The 24,297-nt window shown below is 39.1% G+C and overlaps 1 protein-coding gene across 1 annotated transcript in view; it reads right to left on the bottom strand.

Moving 5' to 3' along the window:
- LOC128648916 (E1A-binding protein p400) overlaps positions 1-24,297 on the bottom strand; it is a 684,550-nt gene that overhangs the window by 449,140 nt on the left and 211,113 nt on the right. The window contains exons 17-18 of the mRNA XM_053701874.1: positions 19,243-19,412; positions 18,535-18,709 (exon numbers count right to left, since the gene is read on the bottom strand). Coding sequence (XP_053557849.1) covers positions 18,535-18,709; positions 19,243-19,412 — 345 coding nt within the window. The remainder of the gene's footprint in view (positions 1-18,534; positions 18,710-19,242; positions 19,413-24,297) is intronic.

Genomic DNA, 24,297 nt, shown 5'->3' with positions numbered 1-24,297 from the left:
ATGTCAAATTTGTAAGACTTTGAAAAAGTGTGAAGAGAAGACTAAGTTGCAGCCTTGCAAATCTGTTTCACAGAAGCTTCATTTTTGAATGCCCATGAGGAAGCAACAGCCCTCGTGGAATGAGCCGTAACCCACTCAGGAGACTGCTGTCCAGCAGTCTCATAAGCAAAACGTATGATACTCTTCAGCCAAAAAAAAACAGAAGTAGCCGTAGCTTTCTGTACCTTACGTTTTCCTGATAAAATCAGAAACAAAGAAGAAGACTGACGAAAGTCCTTAGTCGCCTGCATGCAGAAGTCATTCTCTCTGAGAAGAAGGATTAAGACACAAAGAAGGAACAACAATCTCCTGATTAAAGTTCCGATCCGAAACAACCTTAGGAAGAAATCCTAATTTAGTACGTAAAACTACCTTATCTGAATGGAAAATAAGGTAAGGAGACTCGTACTGCAATGCCGAGAGCTCTGACACTCTACGAGCAGAAGAAATAGCAACAAGAAATAAAACCTTCCAAGATAACTTAATATCTAAGGAATGCATAGGCTCAAACGGAGCCCCTTGAAGAACTTTGAGAACTAAATTAAGACTCCATGGAGGAGTAACTGGTTTGAACACAGGCCTGATCCTGACCAAGGCCTGACAAAATGGTTGTACATCTGGGACATCCGCCAGACGTTTGTGTAACAAAATAGATAAGGCTGAGATTTATTCCTTTAAGGAATTTGTCGATAAACCCATCTACAAACCTTCTTGGAGAAAAGACAAAAGTCTAGGATTCCTAACTCTACTCCATGAGTAGCCCTTGGATTCACACCAATAGAGATATTTACGCCAAATCTTATGGTAAATCTTTCTAGTTACAGGCATACGAGTCTGAATCACAGTCTCTATGACCGAGTCAGAAAATCTGCGCTTGGATAAAATGAAGCATTCAATCTGCAAGCAGTCAGCTTCAGAGAAACCAGATTGTAAGAAGGAAGGGCCCTTGAATCAGAAGGTCCTTCCTCAACGGAAGTCTCCAAGGTGGCAGAGATGACATATCCACCAGATCTGCATAACAATCCTGCGAGGCCAACCGATGCAAAGAAGATCACCGATGCCCTCACCTGCTTGATTCGGGCAATGACCCGAGGAGAAGAGCAAACGGAGGAAATAGCTGGAGAACACTTCCGGATGGAGTTCCCAATCCCCCGGATGAAAGGCCTGCCTGCTCAGGAAATCCGCCTCCCAGTTGTCCACCCCTGGGATGCGGATCGCCGTCAGGCAGCAAGAATGGGTTTCCACCCACTGAGCTATTTTGGATACCTCTGCCATCGCTAGGGAACTCCTCGTTCCTCCCTGATGATTGATGTAAGCCACTGATGTTATGTTGTCCGACTGGAACCTGATAAACTGGACCGAGGCAAACTAAGGCCAGGCCAGAAGAGCATTTAGATCGCTCTCAGCTCCAGAATGTTTATAGGAAGAACAGACTCTAGCTGACCCCCTGAGCCCTTAGGGAGCCCCATACTGCTCCCCACACTAGAAGGCTGGCGTCTGTTGTCACAATAACCCAAGATGGTCTGTGAAAGCAGGTTCCCTGGGAGAGATGAGCCAGAGACAACCACCATTGAAGAGAATCCCTTGTCTCCTGCTCCAATAGTATTCAAGGAGACAAATTTGTATAATCTCCATTCCATTACTTGAGCATGCTTAACTGCAGCATGAGGTGGAACCGAGCAAACGTGATGATGTCCATTGCCGTAACCATCAGCCCGATTGCCTCCATGCACAGAGCCACTAATGGACTGAAGGACTAGACAAGTATCGATAATCTTTGATTTCCTGACTTCTGTCAGAAAAATCTTCATTGATATGGAATCCATTATGATTCCCAAGAAAGTTATCCTTGTGCTTGGGACTAAGGAACTCTTTTCCAAATTTACCTTCCACCCGTGAAAACGCAGGAAGGTTAACACCATGTCCGTGTGAAATCTTGCTTGCTGTAAGGATGGCGCCTGGACTAGGATGTCGTCCAGATAGGGCGCCACTGCAATGCCCCGTAACCGAAGCACCACCAAAGCGTTCCCAGAACCCTTGTGAAAACTCTGGGAGCTGTGGCAAGACCGAAAGGAAGAGTCACGAACTGGAATTTTTTGTCCAGCAAGGCAAACCCTAGAAACTTGAGATGAATCTTGTGAATGGGCACATGAAGGTATACGTCCTTTAAATCCACTGTTGTCATACATTGACCCTCTTGGATCAAGGGAAGAATGGAACGAATAGCTTCCATCTTGAAATACGATACACAGAGAAATTTGTTTAGACTCTTGATATCTAAAATTGGTCTGAATGTTCCCTCTTCTTTGGTAACCACAAACAGATTAGGATAAAAAAACAGACCCTGTTCCTGTATTGGAACTGGAACAATCACTCCCAGGACTGAGAGGTCTCCTACACAGTGTAAGAACGCCTCTCTTTTTGCAGATAATTTTGAAAACAGAAACCTGCCTCTGGGAGGAGAACTCTTAAAGTCTAATTTGTATCCCTGGAACACTATTTCTATTGCCCAGGGATCCAGAACATCTCGAACCCAAGCCTGAAAGAAGAAGGAAAGTCTGCCCCCTACAAGATCCGGTCCCAGATCGGGGGCATACCCTTCATGTTGTTCCTTGATTTTTTTTTCTTTGTTTGTTTTTTTTAATTTCAAAAGAGATTATTTCCATCAAGCCATGTCCCAACAAGGTCTTCCCCTTGTAAGGAATCACTAAAAGCTTAGACTTAGAGCACATATCCGTAGAACAAGGCTCTAACCATAAGGCTCTGTGAGCTATGAGCTGCTCCCCGTTTGATAACTTTAAGGGAAGAATTCAAAATAAAGGAATTAGCCAATTTGAAAGCTCTTATCCTATCCAGGATATCATCCAGGTGAGTTTCTGACATAGTAGCATCAGACAACACATCAAACCAATATGCCCTCACACTAGTGACAGTAGCAGAGTAAATAGCTGGTTGCCATTGTAAGCCCTGGTGTACATCCCTTTTCTAATTTTTGTCCATAGGTCTTTTGAAAACACAACTATCCTCTAAGGGTATAGTAGTTGTATTAGCAAAGCTGGAAACTACTCTTTCCACCCTTAGCTGAGTCGGCTATGGGAAACATATTTTTAAATATAGGGGATGAGGTCTCTCCCATTCCTTATAACTTACTGGACGCCCTAGCATAGACTATGTCGATAGTGTCGGAGTTGCCCAGGGTAGTTAAAACCTCCTAAAGTAACTATTGGAGGTGTTCAAGCTAAAAAACTGAAAGAAAACAACCTCAGGATAAGATAAAGATATTACTCCATCTGAGTCTGAGAATTCTCTCTCAGATACTCCTGAAGTATCTTCCTCTTTCAGGTAATGGGGAAGAAACATTCGGAATAGCAACTACTGAATCAATCACCTAAATGATTGAAAATAATTCCTCTAGCAATGTTTTCTACCTCGTGGGAAAAACAGATAATGCATTAAAAGCCAGGTAACACAAAGTGGAGTGTGAGAGGAAACGCAGGGCACTGCATGTGGGCTATACATTTTTTGGGACACCTTAGGAGAAATATCTGGGATATCTTGACCCATGACAATAGGCTCCTAAGCAGCATGCGCCATAGGAGAAGTAGGTTCAGAACAAGTCTATCTTTATTAATTAGAAATCTCTCAATAAATGAGAAATACAAGCCTAAAACAATAAATCTCTCTCAGGGCCTCTTGTTCCATCATGAGTCACAAAGGATGAATTAAACAAATACACAGCTGAAATTCTTTTACTAAAAATTAACAGATAAAAAAATGTTACTGTCTCTTTAAATTTTTATTTTTGTGTGCAGAAATGAGTTAAATTAGCATGCAAATATTGTAGCACCTATTTACACCTCAGTTAAATCTTGCTGAGGTGCCCATCTGTCCATCAGTACCTAATACTTAAATGCAAGGAAACTCATTCAACACTTAGAACTTCATGTTCCTAAAAACGTAACTTAGTTCCTAAACAGATCCGGAGCGCAGCTATAGCGCTATCCGGACCCACATATATGAGAGCACTAAGTACTGTGCTAGAAATGAATAACAGCTCTACCTTCCGATGAACGGAATAAATGAAGCGTGTGCAGCCTAAGTCGGCCTCAAACATAGCTCCGCCCCTCGTGGGCGTGATAACACTCAATCTCTGAGTCCCATTATAGTAGGACACAGAAAGAAGTTGCCAATATAGACAGATAATCACTTTTGATCACAAAAACCAAAGAAAAAAGAAATCCTCTTAAAAAGCACAACTTAGAGGAGAATAACCTAGACAATCTATTCATACCTTTTATCACTAACTATAGTGTACAACATTCAGAGATAAAAAAGATACTTAAAAAACACTGGTATCTCCTAAAACAAGACCAAGTTCTAGGTCACAGATTAAAAAACCGTCCGGATGTTATTTTTAAAAAAACAAAAAATCTAAAGAATTGGCTTTCACCTAGCGAATTCAAAAAGAATAAAACAAAAAATGATAGAGATCTCGAAGGTGAAGCACTTGTTGGTTTCTACCCATGCAATTCATGCAAGTCCTGCAAATATAGCTCAAAAATAAAAGAAATTAAGTCCACTACGACGGGTCAGTTCACTAAAATTAGAGAACTGATTAGATGTACAGACAAAAACATAATCTATTGCATTCAATGCTCTTGTAAATTATTTTACTTCGGACAAACGAGCAGAATGTTAAAAGACAGAATACGTGAACACATATTAAAAATTGAACACGAATCTGTTGACACTAATCTTTATGCACATTTTAAAGAGAAACATTCTAGTAACCTGAAACATTTCAAATTCTGGGGAATTAAAAAGATAAATTTTGGCAATAGAGGAGGAAATATGAACACACTCCTCACCAAGAAAGAAGCGGAATTTATATACAACTATAAAAGTCTTCACCCGTATGGCCTTAATTCTGAATTAGACCTCAATTTTATAATCTAGACTTCAAAGTACCTTAATAAATGACATGCCTTTCAAAAAAAGATTTAACAATCAAAAAAAGATGTAACTCCTAAAAAAGATCTGACTTTCAAAAAAGATATGTCTTTCAAAAAAAGATATGTCTTTCAAAAAACGATATGTCTTTCAAAAAACGATATGTTTTTCAAAAAACGATGTTTTTCAAAAAACTATATGTTTTTCAAAAAACGATGTGTTTTTCAAAAAACGACATGTTTTTCAAAAAAAGATATGTCTTTCAAAAAAGGATATGTTTCTCAAAAAAATATATGTCTTCCAAATAAGGGTATGTTTTTGATATTATCATATTTCTATAGTATTTCACTTCAATATTTTTTAGAGTTAACCATACTCATGACTTAATCACCACTAAAAAAGTTTTTTGTTGCAAATACGTACTGCTCGTGGTTTTTTATATATATATATATTTTTTTTCATATTTTTCCATAATCTTTCATGGAAATATTTCATGTACAATTTTTTGTATTATCTCTGGTATATAGATCTACTGCACAATCTAAATGCTTTTACTCCAATCCTCATTAGTTCTAACATTCATCAAAATAGAACAAAATGTTGAGGTATTTATAAACATATAACGAATGTTGATTAAACTGTGAAAAAACATAATTTATGCTTACCTGATAAATTTATTTCTCTTGTAGTGTATCCAGTCCACGGATCATCCATTACTTATGGAATATATTCTCCTTCCCAACAGGAAGCTGCAAGAGTCCACCCACAGCAAAGCTGCTATATAGCTCCTCCCCTAACTGCCATATTCAGTCATTCGACCGAAAACATGCAGAGAAAGGAAAAACCATAGGGTGCAGTGGTGACTGTAGTTCAAATGAAAAAATTACCTGCCTTAAAGTGACAGGGCGGGCCGTGGACTGGATACACTACAAGAGAAATAAATTTATCAGGTAAGCATAAATTATGTTTTCTCTTGTTAAGTGTATCCAGTCCACGGATCATCCATTACTTATGGAATACCAATACCAAAGCTGAAGTACACGGATGATGGGAGGGACAAGGCAGGTACTTAAACGGAAGTTACCACTGCCTGTAAAAAAACCTTTCTCCCAAAAATAGCCTCCGAAGAAGCAAGGTATCAAATTTGTTAAATTTGAAAAGTATGAAGCGCAGGCCAAGACTCCGTCTTGTAAATCTGTTCAACAGAAGCCACATTTAAAAAAGGCCCAAGTGAAAACCACAGCTCTAGTAGAATGAGCTGTAATCCCTTCAGGAGGCTGCTGTCCAGCAGTCTCATAAGCTAAATGAATTATGCTTTTTAACCAAAAAGACAGAGAGGCTGCTGAAGTCTTTTGACCTCTCCTCTGTCCAGAATAGACAACAAACAAGGTGAACGTTTGATGAAAACTGTAGTAGCTTGTAAGTAAAACTTTAAAGCACAAACCACGTCCAATATTGTGTAATAGACGTTCCTTCTTTGAGGAAGGATTAGGATACAAGCATGGAACAACTATCTCTTGAGTGATGTACTTGTTAGATACCACCTTAGGAAAAAACCCAGGTTGGTACGCAGGACTACCTTATCCGTACGAAGGACCAGATAAGGAGAATCACATTGTAACACAGATAACTTGGAGACTCTACGAGTCGAGGAATTAGCTACCCAAAAGGAACTTTCCAAGATAAAGATTGATATCTATGGAACAAAAAAGGTTCAAACGGAACTTCTTGAAGAACCTTAAGAATCAGGTTTAAGCTCCATGGCGGAGCAACAGTTTTAAACACAGGCTTGGATCTAACCAAAGCCTGACCAAATGCCTGAACGTCTAGAATACCTGCCAGACGCTTGTGCAAAAAATAGACAGAGTAAAAATCTGTCCCCTTTTAAGGAATTAGCTGACAACCCTTTTCTCAAAAACATCTTGGAGAAAAGATAATATCCTGGGAATCCAGACTTTACTCCATGAGTAACCCTTGGATTCATAACAATCAGATATTTACACCATATCTATGTTCAATTTTCCTAGAGACAGGCTTTCATGTCTGTATTAAGGTATCAATGACTGACTCGGAGAAGCCATGCTTTGATAACATCAAGCGTTCAGTCTCCAAGCAGTCCATCTCAGATTGATTCTATTTAGATGGTTGAAAGGACCCTGAGGTAGAGGGACCTGTCTCAGAAGCAGAGACTGTGATGGAAAGGATGACATGTCCACCAGATCTGCATACCAGGTCCTGCGTGGCTACGCAGGCGCTGTCAAAAACACCAAAGCCCTCTCCTGCTTGGTCTTGACCTCCGGAGGAAATCCCACTCCCCCGGAAGAAAAGTCTGACGACTTAGAAAATCCACCTCCCAGTTCTCAACACCTGGGATATGGATAGCTGATAGACAAGAGTGAGTCTCTGTCCAGTGAATTATTGTAAGACTTCTAACATCGCTAGGGAACTTCTGTTCCCCCTTGATGGCTGATGTAAGCCACAGTCGTGTATATTGTCCGACTGAGTATGATGTACCTCAGAGTTGCTAACTGAGGCCAAGTCTGAAGAGCATGGAATATCACTCCCAGTTCCAGAATATTTATTAGAAGGAGGGTCTCCTCCTAAGTCCACTATCCCTGAGCCTTCAGGGAGTTCCAGACTGCATCCCAACCTAAAAGGCTGGCATCTATTGTAACAATTGTCCCATCTGACCTGCGGAAGGTCATACCCTTGGACAGATGGACCCGACATAGTCACCAGAGAAGAGAATCTCTGGTCTCTTGGTCCAGGTTTAACAGGGGGACAAATCTGTGTAATCCCCGTTCCTCTGACTGAGCATGCATAGTTGCAGCGGTCTGAAATGTAGACGTGCAAACGGTACTATGTCCCTTGCCGCTACCATTAAGCCGATTTCATTCATGTACTGAGCCACCGAAGGGCGCGGATGGGATGAAAAAAAAAAAAAAAAAAAAAAAAACACGGCAGAAATTTAGAAACTTTGACAACCTGGACTCCGTCAGGTAAATTTTCATTTCTACAGAATCTATCAGAGTCCCTAGGAGGGAAACCCTTGAGATTGGGGATAGAGAACTCTTTCCTTGTTCACTTTCCACCCATGTGATCTCAGAAATGCCAGTACTACGTCCGTATGAGACTGGGCAATTTGGATGTTTGACGCCTGTATCAGGATGTCGTCTAAATAAGGGGCCACTTCTATGCCCCGACCGCCAAAGCGACCCCAGAACCTCCATAAAGATTCTTGGGGCTGTAGATATCCCAAAGGAAAGAGCTACAAACTGGTAATGCCTGTCTAGAAAGGCAAACCTGAAAAACGATGGTGATCTTTATGCATCACAATGTGAGGATAAGCATCCTTCAAATCCATTGTAGTCCTCTATTGACTCTCCTGGATCATAGTTAAGATGGTACGAATAGTTTCCATCTTAAATGACGGAATTCTGAGGAATTTGTTTAAGATCTTTAGATCCAAAATAGGTCTGAAGGTTCCCTCTCCTTGGGAACCACAAACAGATTTGAGTAAAAACTCTGTCCCTGTTCCTCTCTTGGAACTGGATGGATCTCGTACACAATGTAAGAATGCCTCCTTCTTTATCTGGTTTGCAGATAATTGTGAAAGGCGAAATCTCCCCTTTTTTGGGGGGGGAATCTTTGAAATCCAGAAGATATCTCTGGGATATAAATTCCAATGCCTAGGGATCCTGGGCATCTCTTGCCCACGCCTGGGCGAAGAATGAAAGTCTGCCCCCTATAGGATCCGTTACCAGATAGGGGTCCGTTCCTTCATGCTGCCTTAGAGGCAGCAGCAGGCTCCTTGGCCTGCTTATCTTTGTTCCAGGTCCGATTGTCTCCAGACCGCCTTGGACTGAGCAAAAATTCCCTCTTGTTTTGCCTTAGAGGAAGAGGATGCCACACCTGCCCTGAAGTTTTTAAAAGGCACGAAAATTAGACTTTTTTTTTTTTTTTTTCTTTTTTTTTTGGCCCTTGATTTGGACCTATCCTGAGGAAGGGCATGACCTTTTCCTCCAGTGATATAAGCAATAATCTCCTTCAAACCAGGCCCGAATAGGGTCTGCCCCTTGAAGGGAAGTTAAGTAGCTTATTTATTAAAGTCACGACAGCTGACCATGATATAAGCCATAGCGCTCTGCACGCCAGTATAGTAAAAAACAGAATTCTTACCCGTTAGTCTAGTCAAATGAACAAGGCATCAGAAAACAAAGGAATTGGCTAGCATAAGCTTGTCAAAAATATTCATCCAATGGAGTCGCTTAACTGTAAAGCCTCATCAAGAGACTCAACCCAGAACGCCGCAGCAGCAGTGACAGAAGCAATGTATGCAAGGGGCTGCAGGATAAAACCCTGTTGAATAAACATTTTTTATCCATTGGATCTAAAAAGCACAACTGTCCTCGTCAGAGGTAGTGGTACGCTTAGCTAGAGTAGAAACTCTTCTCTCCACCTTAGGAACTGTCTGCCAGAAGTCCCGTGTGGTGGTAACTATTAGAAAACATTCTTCTAAAAAATAGGAGGGGAAGAGAACGGCACACCTGGTCTATCCCATTCCTTATTAAAAAAAATTTAGTAAACCTCTTTAGGTATTGGAAAAACATCAGTACACACCGGCACTGCATATTATTTATCCAGTCTACACAATTTCTCTGGCCCTGCGATTGTACACATTCATTCAGAGCAGCCAAAGCCTCCCTGAGCAACAAGTGGAGGTTCTCAAGCATAAATTTTAAATGTAGAAATATCAGAATCAGGTTAAATCATCTTCCCTGAGTCAAAAAAAAAAAAAAAAATCACCCACAGACTAAGCATATTGTGAGGTAGTATCATACATGGTTCTAAAAGCGTCTGTATGCTCTGTATCTACCCTCAGAACTAACTGCTTTCCTTTAATTTCAGGTAGTCTAACTAATACTGCTGCCAGAATATTATTCACCACCTTTGCCATGTCTTGTAAAATAAACGCTATGGGCGCCCTTGATGTACTTGGCGCCATTTGAGCGTGAGTCCCTGAAGCGGGAGTCGAAGGGTCTGACACGTGGGGAGAGTTAGTCGGCATAACTTTCCCCTCGACAGAATCCCCTGGTAAAAGAAACGCTATGGGTGCCCTTGATGTACTTGGCGCCATTTGAGCGTGAGTCCCTAAAGCGGGAGTCAAAAGGTCTGACACGTGGGGAGAGTTAGTCGGCATAACTACCCCCACGACAGAATCCTCTGGTGATAATGTTTTTAAAAACAAAAAATGATCTTTATTGTTTAACATGAAATCAGTACATCTGGTACACATTCTAAGATGGGGTTCCACCATGGCTTTAAAACATAATGAACACAGAGCTTCCTCTATGTCAGACATGTTAGAACAGACTAATAATGAGACTAGTAAGCTTGGAAAACACTTTAAATCAAGTTAACAAGCAAATATATAAAACGTTACTGTGCCTTTAAGAGAAACAAATTTTGTCAAAATTTGAAAAACAGACACAACAAACTGCCACAGCCAACAGTGGGAAGCTTCAGTTAACTGTTTCTATGCAAAATTTAAGCCAGCCATGTGGAAAAAACTTAGGCCCCAATAAGTTTTATCACCAAACATATGTTAAAAAACTATTAAACATGCCAGCAAACGTTTTAAAACACATTTTTACAAGAGTATGTATCTCTATTAATAAGCCTGATACCAGTCGCTATCGCTGCATTTAAGGCTTTACTTACATTACTTCGGTATCAGCAGTATTTTCTTAGTCAATTCCATTCCTAGAAAAATATTTTACTGCACATACCTTATCTGCAGGAAAACCTGCACGCCATTCCCCCTCTGAAGTACCTCACTCCTCAGAATGTGTGAGAACAGCAAATGGATCTTAGTTACGTCTGCTAAGATCATAGAAAAACGCAGGCAGATTCTTCTTCCAAATACTGCCTGAGATAAACAGCACACTCCGGTGCCATTTAAAAATAACAAACTTTTGATTGAAGAATAAACTAAGTAGAAAGCACCACAGACTCTCACGACCTCCTATCTATGTTGAGGCTTGCAAGAGAATGACTGAATATGGCAGTTAGGGGAGGAGCTATATAGCAGCTTTGCTGTGGGTGGACTCTTGCAGCTTCCTGTTGGGATGGAGAATATATTCCATAAGTAATGGATGATCCGTGGACTGGATACACTTAACAAGAGAAATCATGGTAAAACCCAGTCATATGACTTTCTCTCATCTAATCACATGACTTTCTCTCATCTAATCACATGACTTTCTCTCATCTAATCACATGACCCTCTCTGATCCAATCACAGAGAACCACAGTGTATTTAAATTCATGAAAGAACATAATGAGCATCTTGATAAAGGCCTGACTAGGCTGAAACGCGTAGAAATTTGCTCATAACGTGTGAAATTAAGTAGTAGGTAAGGTGGTTGATTTTTCTTGGAAATACCATCATACCCATGATCTACTTTCTTCTGTCCAGCACTGGAATCTGAATAATATGGACGCTGTTACAAACTCCATTTGCAATACAACTGCTTGACTTACATATGCGGTAGGTGTGGTGCATTGAGCCTCTTTAATATATGAATTGACTCTATATGCGTAATTCCCACCCATGACCCACATTTGTTAAAAGCAGTCTGATTCATTTTTACTTCAAAGAAACGAAGTCTGTCGTTGCTTATCATTACTCCTGCACTCTGACCTCCTGACCGGAACCGGTCCACAGCACGGGACATCCCGCAAATACGGCTGTGAATGTGTCTTTGAAATTTAACTCACAGTCATTGGATATAAGCCAGAGGATTTTGCAAGCTTTTCGCTGTTTTAAAAACAACGCAGAGGGAATTTTCCAAGTCATACCTGCATTCATATAAACAGCTGGATCAGACACTCTAATCACTGGCCTGGTTGTGAAAGGACGGTAACATTGACTCTGTTTCAATTTTAACATTGTGTTACTTTGCAACATATTATTATTTTTATAGTTACTTATAGCACTACACACTGATGTTTTATAATTTATGCTGATTCTCATCCTATTTTAATTGTACTATTTTACTTTGTATCAGATGCCGGCATTGCTTATTGTAATATAATTATAAACAAATATAAACTTTTTTATTATACTCTTGTGTAATCCACATTCCTTATATAATTCTTTACCTCTCATATGCTGTTTTTTACAGCGTGTTCCCATATCCCCTTGTTCTTTTTCTATTTTGGTTTGATGTTGGGAGGTGCACTTACCTTTTGGGAATAGCATTTGAGATTTGAGCGTTGTATCTTATACCTACCCTGTTGTTCCCATTATAGTAGTGCCCAGAGATTGAAGATTGCGCAGCTCAAAACGGCGCCAAACTTAACCCCGCCCATCGTGGGCATTACAACACACAATCTCCCAGTCGCCATTATTATTTTTAGAGATAGGCCCCCGGGAGATAACTGAACCTTTCATTGTGTATCTGGGGGCAGATTGTAATACCTTATGTTAGGTAGTACACCAAACAATCACCTCTTCTTAGCCCTTTAATATCCAGCTCGGTCCAAGTGATTAAACACTTTGTCTATATAAGCCCCCAGAGAAGCTACCTTCTAATCTCCTCAGCCCCAGTGCCTGCTAATAACATGCTGTCACAGGATCCCCTCCCTTTATATATATATATATATATATATATATATATATAGATAGGAGTTTATGTCCCAATAAAGTGCTACACTTCCTCTGTCCAGAATCCTTTCTTCAGACCCAGAATAAAAAAGTCTTCACTTACCTTTAAAATCTGCCTTACAGCAGGGCAGCTCAGCAGGTTTAAGAGGTCCTCTCTCTCCCATAGCCCTGTGGATAAAGATAAAGCCTGAGTAATCTTACTTAAGCTATCAGGATTAGGGCAGCATCAATGTATGGGAGGCGCAGTGAGAATTATGTCCCACAAGTTCCCATTGCTCTAAAGCCACCATTGCTCTACTGAAGAGACTGATTTGGACTACGGCTACACCCTAGAACAAAGCAGCACAATCTTGTACTACTTTAAAAATAATAAACTCTTGATTGAAGAATCTATACTAACACCTCACTTTACCACTTCCTATCACTAACGTAGGCAAAGAGAATGCCTGGAGTAGGAGGGAAGGGAGGAGCTATTTAACAGTTCTGCTGTGGTGCTCTTTGCCGCCTCCTGCGTACCAGGATGTGAATATCCCATTAGTAATTAAGATGATCCGTGGACTCATCGTGTCATAAAAAAGAAATCAAGCACAAACTTACTTCACCACCTCCATAGGGAGGGAAAGTTTGTAAAACTGAATTGTGGGTGTGGTGAGGGGTGTATTTATAGGCATTTTGAAGTTTGGGAAACTTTGCCCCTCCTGGTAGGATTGTATATCCCATATGTCACTAGCTCATGGACTCCTGCCAATTACATGAAAGAAACCCTTGCTCTCTAACTAGTGTGCACAACGTCCGTATTCATATGCAGTGAAAGCACTACAAGTTTCTGTCTCCTTTTTATGAACATTAGCAGAAAAATAGCTAATGTATGTATATGGCAAACTTTATCTACACTGAAAGCTTAATTTAAATAGCCAATATTTTATATTGTATAATGTCCCTTTAAGCATACTAAAGAGTACTCTGTGACTCTGGAATTAAGCATATTAAAGAGTATTCTGTGACTGTGCAATTAAGCATATTAAAGAGTATTCTGTGACTGTGGAATTAAGCATATTAAAGAGTATTCTGTGACTGTGGAATTAAGCATACTAAAGAGCACTCTGTGAATCTGGAATTAAGCAAACTAAAGAGTACTCTGTGACTGTAGAATTAAGCATACTAAAAATACCCTGTGACTTTGGCATTAAGCACACTAAAGAGTATTCTGTGATTGTGGAATTAAGCATACTAAAGAGTATTCTGTGACTGTGAAATTAAGCATACTAAAGAGCACTCTGTGAATGTGGAATTAAGTATACTAAAAAGCATTCTGTGACTGTGCAATTAAGCATACTAAAGAGTATTCTGTGACTGTGGAATTAAGCATACTAAAGAGTATTCTGTGACTGTGGAATTAAGCATACTAAGAGTATTCTGTGACTGTGGAAATAAGCACACTAAAGAGTACTCTGTGGCTGTGGAATTAAGCATACTAAAGAGTACTCTGTGACTGTGGAATTAAGCATACTAAAGAGTATTCTGTGACTGTGGAACTAAGCATACTAAAGAGCACTCTGTGACTGTGCAATTAAGCATACTAAAGAGTACTCTGTGACTGTGCAATTAAGCATACTAAAGAGTACTCTGTGACTGTGCAATTCAAGTCAAGTCAAGAATACTTTATTAGCATGACATTATTACACGTGTTGCTAAAGTAATATGTTACAATAAAACAGATCAATAACAATTTATAAAGTAGGAGTATAGTGGGTAAATATGATAGTTCATATAATCTGATTGGGGGTTCTGGTCATGTGACAGTCTGCTACATATTTTGCTACTATCCTTGTAGCTTTGTTTTTTTTCTCCTAAGAGTACACATAGCCTTTCTTGGTCCGACATCTGTGGGAAGTCTGTTACTTCTTTCATTATTTTTGGGAAGTATTTACCCCTTAAGAGTTTGTATCTTATACAGTACAAGAGGAAGTGCGCTAGCATACTAAAGAGTACAATGTGACTGTGGAATTAAGCATACTAAAGAGTACTCTGTGACTGTGGAATTAAGCATACTAAAGAGTACTCTGTGACTGTGGAAATAAACATACTAAAGAGTACTCTGTGACTGTGGAATTAAGCATACTATAGAGTATTCTGTGACTGTGGAATTAAGCATACTACATACTAAAGAGTATTCTGTGACTGTGGAATTAAGAATACTAAAGAATACTCTGGACTGTGGAATTAAGCGTACTAAAGATTATTCTGTGACTGTGGAATTAAGCATACTAAAGAGTATTCTGTGACTGTGGAATTAAGCATACTTAAAGGGCCATAATACCCAAATGTTTAAACACTTGAAAGTGATGCAGCATAGCTGTAAAAAGCTGACTAGAAAATATCACCTGAACATCTGTAAGTTTCTCAGTAGCCACATCCCATTGTAAAGGACTTCTAAGCAGCATATCAGTATGTCTGTCCCGGAACAGAGGAAGGGGTGAGCTTACGTGCACTCTCATCTTATTTCCCTATTAAGTTTAAAGGAAGTATGCTATGAAATCTCATGAGATCACAGTAAAAGAGTTAATGACCTCAACACTGCTGATGCTGATTGGCTGCTGTTCATTTCTTCATTTATTTATTTTTTACCTGCAGCTGGGCTGCGGCTGAGTATAACTTTTTACACAGAATTTACTCTGCTGAGCTGAGGAGATTGTGAGGTAAAATATCTTCCTTTTTTACATAGAGATGCTCAGGTGATATTTTCCTGTCAGCTTTTCAAGTGATTTAGCATATGAGTATTATGTCCCTTTAAGAGTATTCTGTGATTGGAATTAAGCAAACTAAAGAGTACTCTGTGACTGTGGAATTAAGCATACTAAATAGTATTCTGTGACTGTGGAATTAGGCATAGTAAAGAGTATTCTGTGACTGTGGAATTAAGCATACTAAAGAGTATTCTGAGACTGTGGAAATAAGCACACTAAAGAGTACTCTGTGGCTGTGGAATTAAGTATACTAAAAAATACTCTGTGACTGTGGAATTAAGCATACTAAAGAGTATTCTGTGACTGTGGAATTAAGCATACTAAAGAGTATTCTGTGACTGTGGAATTAAGCATACTAAAGAGTATTCTGTGACTGTGGAATTAAGCATTCTAAAGAGCACTCTGTGACTGTGCAATTAAGCATACTAAAGAGTACTCTGTGACTGTGGAATTAAGCATACTAAAGAGTACTCTGTGACTGTGGAATTAAGCATAATAAAGAGTATTCTGTGACTGTGGAATTAAGTATACTAAAAAATACTCTGTGACTGAGGAATTAAGCATACTAAAGAGTATTCCGTGATTGTGGAAATAAGCATACTAAAGTGTATTCTGTGACTGAGGAAATAAGCATACTAAAGAGTACTCTGTGACTGTGGAAATAAGCATACTAAAGAGTATTCTGTGACTGTGGAATTAAGCATACTAAAGAGTAGTCTGTGACTGTGGAATTAAGCATACTAAAGAGTATTCCGTGATTGTGGAAATAAGCATACTAAAGTGTATTCTGTGACTGAGGAAATAAGCATACTAAAGAGTACTCTGTGACTGTGGAAATAAGCATACTAAAGAGTACTCTTTGACTGTGGAATTAAGCATACTAAAGAGTACTTTGTGACTGTGGAATTAAGCATACTAAAGAGTACTCTGTGACTGTGGAATAAAGCATATTAAAGAGCACTCTGTGACTGTGCAATTAAGCATACTAAAGAGTACTCTGTGACTGTGGAAATAAGCATACTAAAGAGTACTCTTTGACTGTGGAATTAAGCATACTAAAGAGTATTCTGTGACTGTGGAATAATGCATACTAAAGAGTACTCTGTGACTGTGGAATTAAGCATACTAAAGAGTACTCTGTGACTGTGGAAATAAGCATACTAAAGTGTATTCTGTGACTGAGGAAATAAGCATACTAAAGAGTACTCTGTGACTGTGGAAATAAGCATAGTAAGAGTATTCTGTGACTGTGGAATTAAGCATATTAAAGAGCACTCTGTGACTGTGCAATTAAGCATACTAAAGAGTACTCTGTGACTGTGGAATTATGCATAATAAAGAGTATTCTGTGACTGTGGAATTAAGTATACTAAAAAATACTCTGTGACTGAGGAATTAAGCATACTAAAGAGTACTCTTTGACTGTGGAATTAGGTATACTAAAAAATACTCTGTGACTGAGGAATTAAGCATACTAAAGAGTACTCTTTGACTGTGGAATTAAGCATACTAAAGAGTACTCTGTGACTGTGGAATTAAGCATACTAAAGAGTACTCTGTGACTGTGGAAATAAGCATACTAAAGTGTATTCTGTGACTGAGGAAATAAGCATACTAAAGAGTACTCTGTGACTGTGGAAATAAGCATAGTAAGAGTATTCTGTGACTGTGGAATTAAGCATATTAAAGAGCACTCTGTGACTGTGCAATTAAGCATACTAAAGAGTACTCTGTGACTGTGGAATTAAGCATACTAAAGAGTACTCTGTGACTGTGGAATTAAGCATAATAAAGAGTACTCTTTGACAGTGGAATTAAGCATACTAAAGAGTATTCTGTGACTGTGGAATTAAGTATACTAAAAAATACTCTGTGACTGTGGAATTAAGCATACTAAAGAGTACTCTTTGACTGTGGAATTAAGCATACTAAAGAGTATTATGTGACTGTGGAATTAAGCATACTAAAGAGTACTCTGTGACTGTGGAAATAAGCATACTAAAGAGTATTCTGTGACTGAGGAAATAAGCATACTAAAGAGTACTCTGTGACTGTGGAATTAAGCATACTAAAGAGTACTCTGTGATTGTGGAATTAAGCATAATAAAGAGTATTCTGTGATTGTGGAATTAAGCATAATATAGAGTATTCTGTTCTGTGATTGTCAAATTAAACATACTAAAGAGTACTCTGTGACTGTGGAATTAAGCATACTAAAGAGTACTCTGTAACTGTGGAATTAAGCATAATAAAGAGTACTCTTTGACTGTGGAATTAAGCACACTAAAGAGTACTCTGTGACTGTGGAAATAACCATACTAAAGAGTACTCTGTGATTGTGCAATTAAGCATAATAAAGAGTATTCTGTGATTGTGGAATTAAACATACTAAAGATTACTCTGTGACTGTGGAATTAAGCACACTAAAGAGTACTCTGTGACTGAGGAATTAAGGATACTAAAGAGTAGTCTGTGACTGTGGAATTAAGCATACGAAAGAGTATTCTGTGATTGTCGAATTAAACATACTAAAGATTACTCTGTGACTGTGGAATTAAGCACACTAAAGAGAACTCTGTGACTGAGGAATTAAGGATACTAAAGAGTACTCTGTGACTGTGGAATTAAGCATACGAAAGAGTATTCTGTGACTGTGGAAATAAAGGGACATAAAACTCCAAATTACTCTTTCATGGTTTAGATAGAACATTACATTTTAATCAACTTTCCAATCTGCTTCTATTATCAAATTTTCTTTCTTGTTATCCTTTGTTGAAAAGCAGGAAAGTAAGTTCAGGAACGTGCACGTGTCTGCAGTACTATATGACAGCATTTTTGCAACAATGTTATACATTAGCAAGAGCACTAGATGTCAGCACTATTTCTTATCATGTAGTGCTCCAGACATGTGCTCGCTACCTATCTAGATATCTCTTCAACAAAGAACAACAAGAGAACAAAGCAAATTTGATAATAGAAGTAAATTAGAAACATTAAAAAAAATATTCTTTATCTCAATCCTGAAAGAAAAATATTGGGTCCCTTGTCCCTTTAAGCATACTACCTACATTTTTGGGAGAAACAGAAACAACATCAATTACTATACCAGATTAAAACTAAAAAACTCACTCTGTGTAACATAATAAAAAGCTTGTGGCAATTTTCCTGGCTTTCTTCACTTCCAGATTTAATGGGAAAATCGAGGTATGCTTTAGAAACTCCTGGAACGAGGAAGTGCAACATTGTCCAGTGATCCTTCCATGTGTTCTGTAGAGGAGAATCCCTAAGAAGCAGCCGGTGCTGACTGTGAATATAGCAAACAAAACCTAATTAGCCGTGCTTACATTAACATGTTATACGGGCTGCATAAAGGAACAATGAGGTGATATTAGAAACTTTGCATAAGTGTAAAAAGGATTCTCAATACATGTACATGTTATAACCAGATTTCATGCCCTAGCTTTCCTAAACTAGTTTAATTTACAGGACAGACTTCTGGCTAAGAGGATTTGAAAGGAGGATAGTTTGGTTACATTGTGCTTCTCTTTAATAACATTAAACACATGCTGGTTGCTGGATTAATGGACGGCGATGTTAACATGTTAAACAGGTTCATTCTCCAAGAATGTGTAGTAAAATGCTTGAATTAATAATCTTCAACATTTCACTTTCATTGTAATCTGATTCTGTCATAATCATTTGCCCTAGTAATGTGGTAGACCACTAGCTGTATCTGTGTCTATTGTGTTTGCTAAACCATTCTTGTTAACAATTGTATCCAAATTATTCAAATCAGCAAACAGTCCATCTTTTAAGAATACATTTCTATCAGAAAACCTTGGTAGGTTGAAAATGGCTTCCCAGTGCTTCTCTGTCATATTTCTAATCTGATGAACTTCATCCAGAACTAAATGCTTCCATCTCATCTTCATGAAAGCTTGGCGGCCCTTAAACAGCTGCTTGTATGAGGTGATACAGATGTTAAAGCTGTTTGGCTCCTTCCATTCCTAGAACATAAATGAGTTGAACATGTTGTTAATATTATCATTTACACAGCCATCTGTTTACTATAAATGTATCATTGTTTTTATCATTACAGCCAAACTAATACATATTCCAAGAGAGGAGAAAGAGTATTGTCCAAAACAATGACTCAAGGAACTGACCCGGCACGTGACACAAACAAAAATGTGTGTTACCCCAAGCCCTTATATGTTATCAATTATAATATGAAAATAATTATTTGGGGAACTTCTGGGTGGTGGCCATGACAGCTCACAAGACTGCTGCTCCAGACCTCTGAATTAATCTGCACAAAAACTAGACTTTACCTACTCATCAGGTATTGATTTGTACTGTAGGCTTTACAGTAGAGACAACGCTTTTGAATAAAGCTATTTTTGTCTGAGTTTTTTTTATTAATTTCAGCTTTCCGGAGAACTTCAAAGGCTATGGCCTACTAACTACCCTATGGCCTACTAACTAACTAGCAACCTAAGTTATGCAGGAGACAGAACTTTGTGTCGACCTTAGGAGCCTAGGTATCCAGCGATAAAAGATGGAGCTCATTAACAAAATTTTGCTCGAGTGTGGTCATAAATAATTTATCAGGTTAATTAGCTATTCATCTTAGTTATACTATATTAACCCTTTGAGTGCTAAGCACTTTCCCACCTGGGTGCTAAGGTTTTCTTAAAGGGTTTTTTATTTTTAAAAATATTTTTTTTAACTTTTTTTTTATTTATTCCAAGACTTACACTGTTGGAAAGGTTAGGCGATTACCTTTCCAACGGTGGGTCTTGGGGGTCTGTAGCTGCTTAGATGCCTAAGATACAGGCTTCTAAGCAGCATGCCCCCTGCTCCTATATTTAACATTGTTAATGTTAAATAAAGTTGTGCGGTGACGTCATCACGTTTATTGTGCGTGACTTCACCACGCAAAACATGGGGTAGGAGGGGGTGGGAGCCCCCAGATCTCCCTCAAGTTGGGGGAGTGCTAGTGACGGCTCTGAGCCGTCATTAGCACCAGAGTGGGAAACTCTGTGACGACTCAGAGCCGTCATTAGCACTCAAAGGGTTAAAGGGACACTAAACCCAAAATGTTTCTGTCATGATTCAGGTAGAGAATACAATTTTAAACAACATTCCAATTTACTTCTATTATCTAATTTGCTTCATTCTTTAGATATCCTTTGTTGAATGCACATGAGTGAGCCAATCACACGAAGCATCTATGTGCAGCAACCAATCAGAAGCTACAGATGCTATCTAGATATGCTTTTCAGCAAATGATATCAAGAGAATAAAGCAAATTAGATAACAGAAGTAAATTAGAAAGTTGTATAAAATCACATGCTCTTTCTGAATCATGAAAGAAAAAATGTGGGTTTCATGTCCCTTCAATCTGATAATCATCTTTTCAGATAACTAATTACTCTCTACCTCTAAGGGAATTGATATCCTTACACTATTAATTTCTTACGTAACTGGTCATTTATGCCTATTGACTAGTTATTTGCTCGAGTCTTTAAATCTCATGCAAGTATCAGCATATATCCCCAGCCTGGCTTTACTATAATGTCCCATATTTTGGTGCACACTTGTTATCTATTGTAGTTGTTTTCCTTATTAGACATAATATAAAAGGATACAAAACCCAATTCTTTAATGATTCCGATAGAGCATGCAATGTTAAGCAACTTTCTAATTTACTCCTTTTATAACTTTCTTCGTTCTCTTTCTATCTATATTTCAAAAGCAGGAATGTAAAGCTTAGCCACCAAGCAGCAAGTGCTATCCAGGGTGCTGAATCTAAAATGGGCCAGCTCCTAAGCTTTAGATTCCTGATTTTTAAATAAAGATAGCAAGAGAACGAAGAAAAAACATCATTTATGCTTACCAGATAAATTCCTTTCCTTGCGGATAGGGAGAGTCCACGGCTTCATTTGTTGGGAAATACAAAACCTGGCCACCAGGAGGAGGCAAAGACACCCCAGCCAAAGGCTTAAAGATCCCTCCCACTTCTTCATTACCCCAGTCATTCTGCCGAGGGTACAAGGTAAAGTAGGAGAAATATTAGGGAATAAATGGTGCCAGAAGAATAAAATAAATAATAGGGGACCACCCATAGACAAGAAAAAACGTGCGGGGGCCGTGGGCTCTCCCTATCCGGAAGGAAAAGAAATTTATCTGGTAAGCATAAATTATGTTTTCCTTCCTAAGTTAGAGAGAGCCCACGGCTTCATTGCTTACTGTTGGGAAAATTATACCCAAGCTCCAGAGGACACTGAATGAATAATGTGAGGGAACAAAAAGGAAGAAACAGACCCTATTCTAAACATCAAACTTGTAAAATATTGTATGTAAGGAGGACCATTTTCTTATTCATCGGCTCTCTGATCGAAGAACTATCCTCAAGAGGTATAGTTGTGTGTTTAGCATGCGTAGAGATAGCACAATCCACATTAGGAATGGAGTCCCACAAATCCAGTTGAGAGTCCAGGACCGGGAACAACTTTTTAAAAGTAGACAAGGGGGAAAAGGAAGAACCAATTCTTTCCCATTCGTTCTTATAATGTTCGCCATCTTAACCGGCACAGGAAAAGTCAAAGAAACTTTCCTGTCTCCGTAAACTCTGTCTAATTTAGGTATCATAAGTTCTTCAGGCAGCGAGGCCTCTGGAACCTCTAACGTAGACAGAACCTCCTTTAATAAAAACAGCAAGTGCTCAATTTTAAATCTAAAGGACGGTTCCTCCGCAGCAGGAGGCTTAGACGCTAAGGACTCCGACCCAGAAAGTTCCCCCTCTGAAGCTATAGATGTTAACTCCTCATTGGATAACTGGGACATAATAGCTAAATTCGATAAATATTTAGATGACTCTGGGTCAGGAGAGCTATATTTAACCTTTCTCTTGCGTTTATTAGAGCGAGGTAATGCAATGAGGGCCGCAGACACAGTCGTTTGTAACTGCGCGGCAAAGTCCGCAGGAAGAAGGCCCCCTCCAGATGGAGGATTAGATGTGCTACAGGGAACTGCATGTGGAGTGGATAATGTAGAAAGGGTAGTAATCTCACGGGACGCCAAGTCCTGAGAGGTAGACGGCTCAGGGGGACTAAGAGCCTTAGCAGCCTTGTCTCCCTTCTTAGACTTTATAACGCTGTTAAGGCATGTGGAACATAATTGAGTGGGCAGGAAAACCACGGCCTCCTTACAATATAAACAGGTATGATTTAGTATAGAAGGAGTACCTTCTAACATGTCAGAGTCCTCCATAGCTCAGGTTTTTCTTTTTTTTTGTTATAGAAAACTGCACCTTTATACTCCCAATGGCTGGGGCACTCACCACCTCCTGGACCCAGACAGTTAACAGAGGAAACGCTCTCCTCAGGTTCAAGTCTCAGCCAGAATGGAGGACATGAACATAGACCACACCCGGTCACATGGAGTGCAAGACAGTACTTCCCTTGTTATTACAAGTACAGCAAGTAATAGGAGCTGTGCAACACTTTCAAAAACGAAAGTGAAACCTGTTTGTTCCAGTCAAAAACACAGCCCAGGAAAAAAATCACACAAAGCAGCATGTAAATAATGAATACACTGATTAATTAACCCCAACTGTTCAATAAATCCCCTTCAGAGGATATTAACCCTGGATCATATAAGGTATAAAGGAGCCACACTGTGACCCTGTTATAGCATTTTAGGTATAAAAATTGAAACAATCTTACCTCCAGGATCCATACTGTGGAACAGAAAACAGCCTCTCAAGTGTGACAGTCTTATAGCAGCGCTCCTGACATGGACTTGAGTGAGAGAAAGCATGCAGTGAAACTCGTCAACACTGATTGCTTAGGAGTTGTTAGCAGTAGTCTAGATGGTTTCGCGGAAAAAACTTTCCCTGCATCTCCAGACTTTAACTTTCATCAATACTCTCACTGAGAGATTGACATGACTACTTAAAACTCCAGTCCTATCTCAAAGGGCAGATACACTTTTTCAGGACTCTCCAAATCTTCTGACACCTCTCTGGCACCTCCTAACGTGACGAAAGGCAAAGAATGACTGGGATAATGAGGAAGTGGGAGGGATATTTAAGTCTTTGGTTGTACTGTCTTTGCGTCCTCCTAGTGGCTAGGTGTTGTATTTCCCAACAGTAAGGAATGAAGCCGTGGACTCTCCCTATCTTAGGAAGGAAATTGATAATAGGAGTAAATTAGAAAGTTGCTTCAAATTGCCTGCTCTATCTGAATCATAAAAGAAAAAATTTAGTATCTCTTTAAGTTACGTACTTTGAGACCCAAGAGAGGTATCCTTTATTTGAGATAACCTTCTGTTACTTATATTCTTAGTAGGTCCAAAAGTGGCCTCATGTGTCATTTAGAAAGTTTACAAATTGATTAGTATACTGCTTGTATATTGTTTTCTTGGAATTTCTTTCTTGAAATATACATTGCGAACTTGAAATTTTGTTCTATACAATGCAACCTGGGTTGCACTTGCTGATTGGATGGCTAAATATAGCCACCAATCAGCAAGCCCTATCCAGGGTACTGAATCAAAAATAGGCCGGCTCCAAAGCTTTCATTCCTGCTTTTTCAAATAAATATACCAAGAGAATAAAGAAAAATTGATAATAGGAGTAAATTAAAAGGTTGCTTAAAATTGCATGCTCTATCTGAATCATGAAAGAAAATATTTGGGTTTACTATCCCTTTAAGGTGGGGTGGGGGCAGCATGACTACATGTTAAAGTATGGTGTGGTCAGACTTAAACTGAACTAAGGAAGTTGTAGTTAAAGTGTGGTGGGAAATCAGTAGAGAAGTGGTTAGACCACTATCAGCTAGATTACGAGTTTTTGTGGTGCTAACGAGCAGTTTAAGCTCACCGCTC

The sequence above is a fragment of the Bombina bombina genome, chromosome 2, assembly GCF_027579735.1.
Source record: "Bombina bombina isolate aBomBom1 chromosome 2, aBomBom1.pri, whole genome shotgun sequence".
In the NCBI taxonomy this organism is placed as follows: Eukaryota; Metazoa; Chordata; class Amphibia; order Anura; family Bombinatoridae; genus Bombina; species Bombina bombina.
Note: the sequence above shows the minus strand (reverse complement) of the source record. Positions and strands in the feature narration are given on the sequence as shown.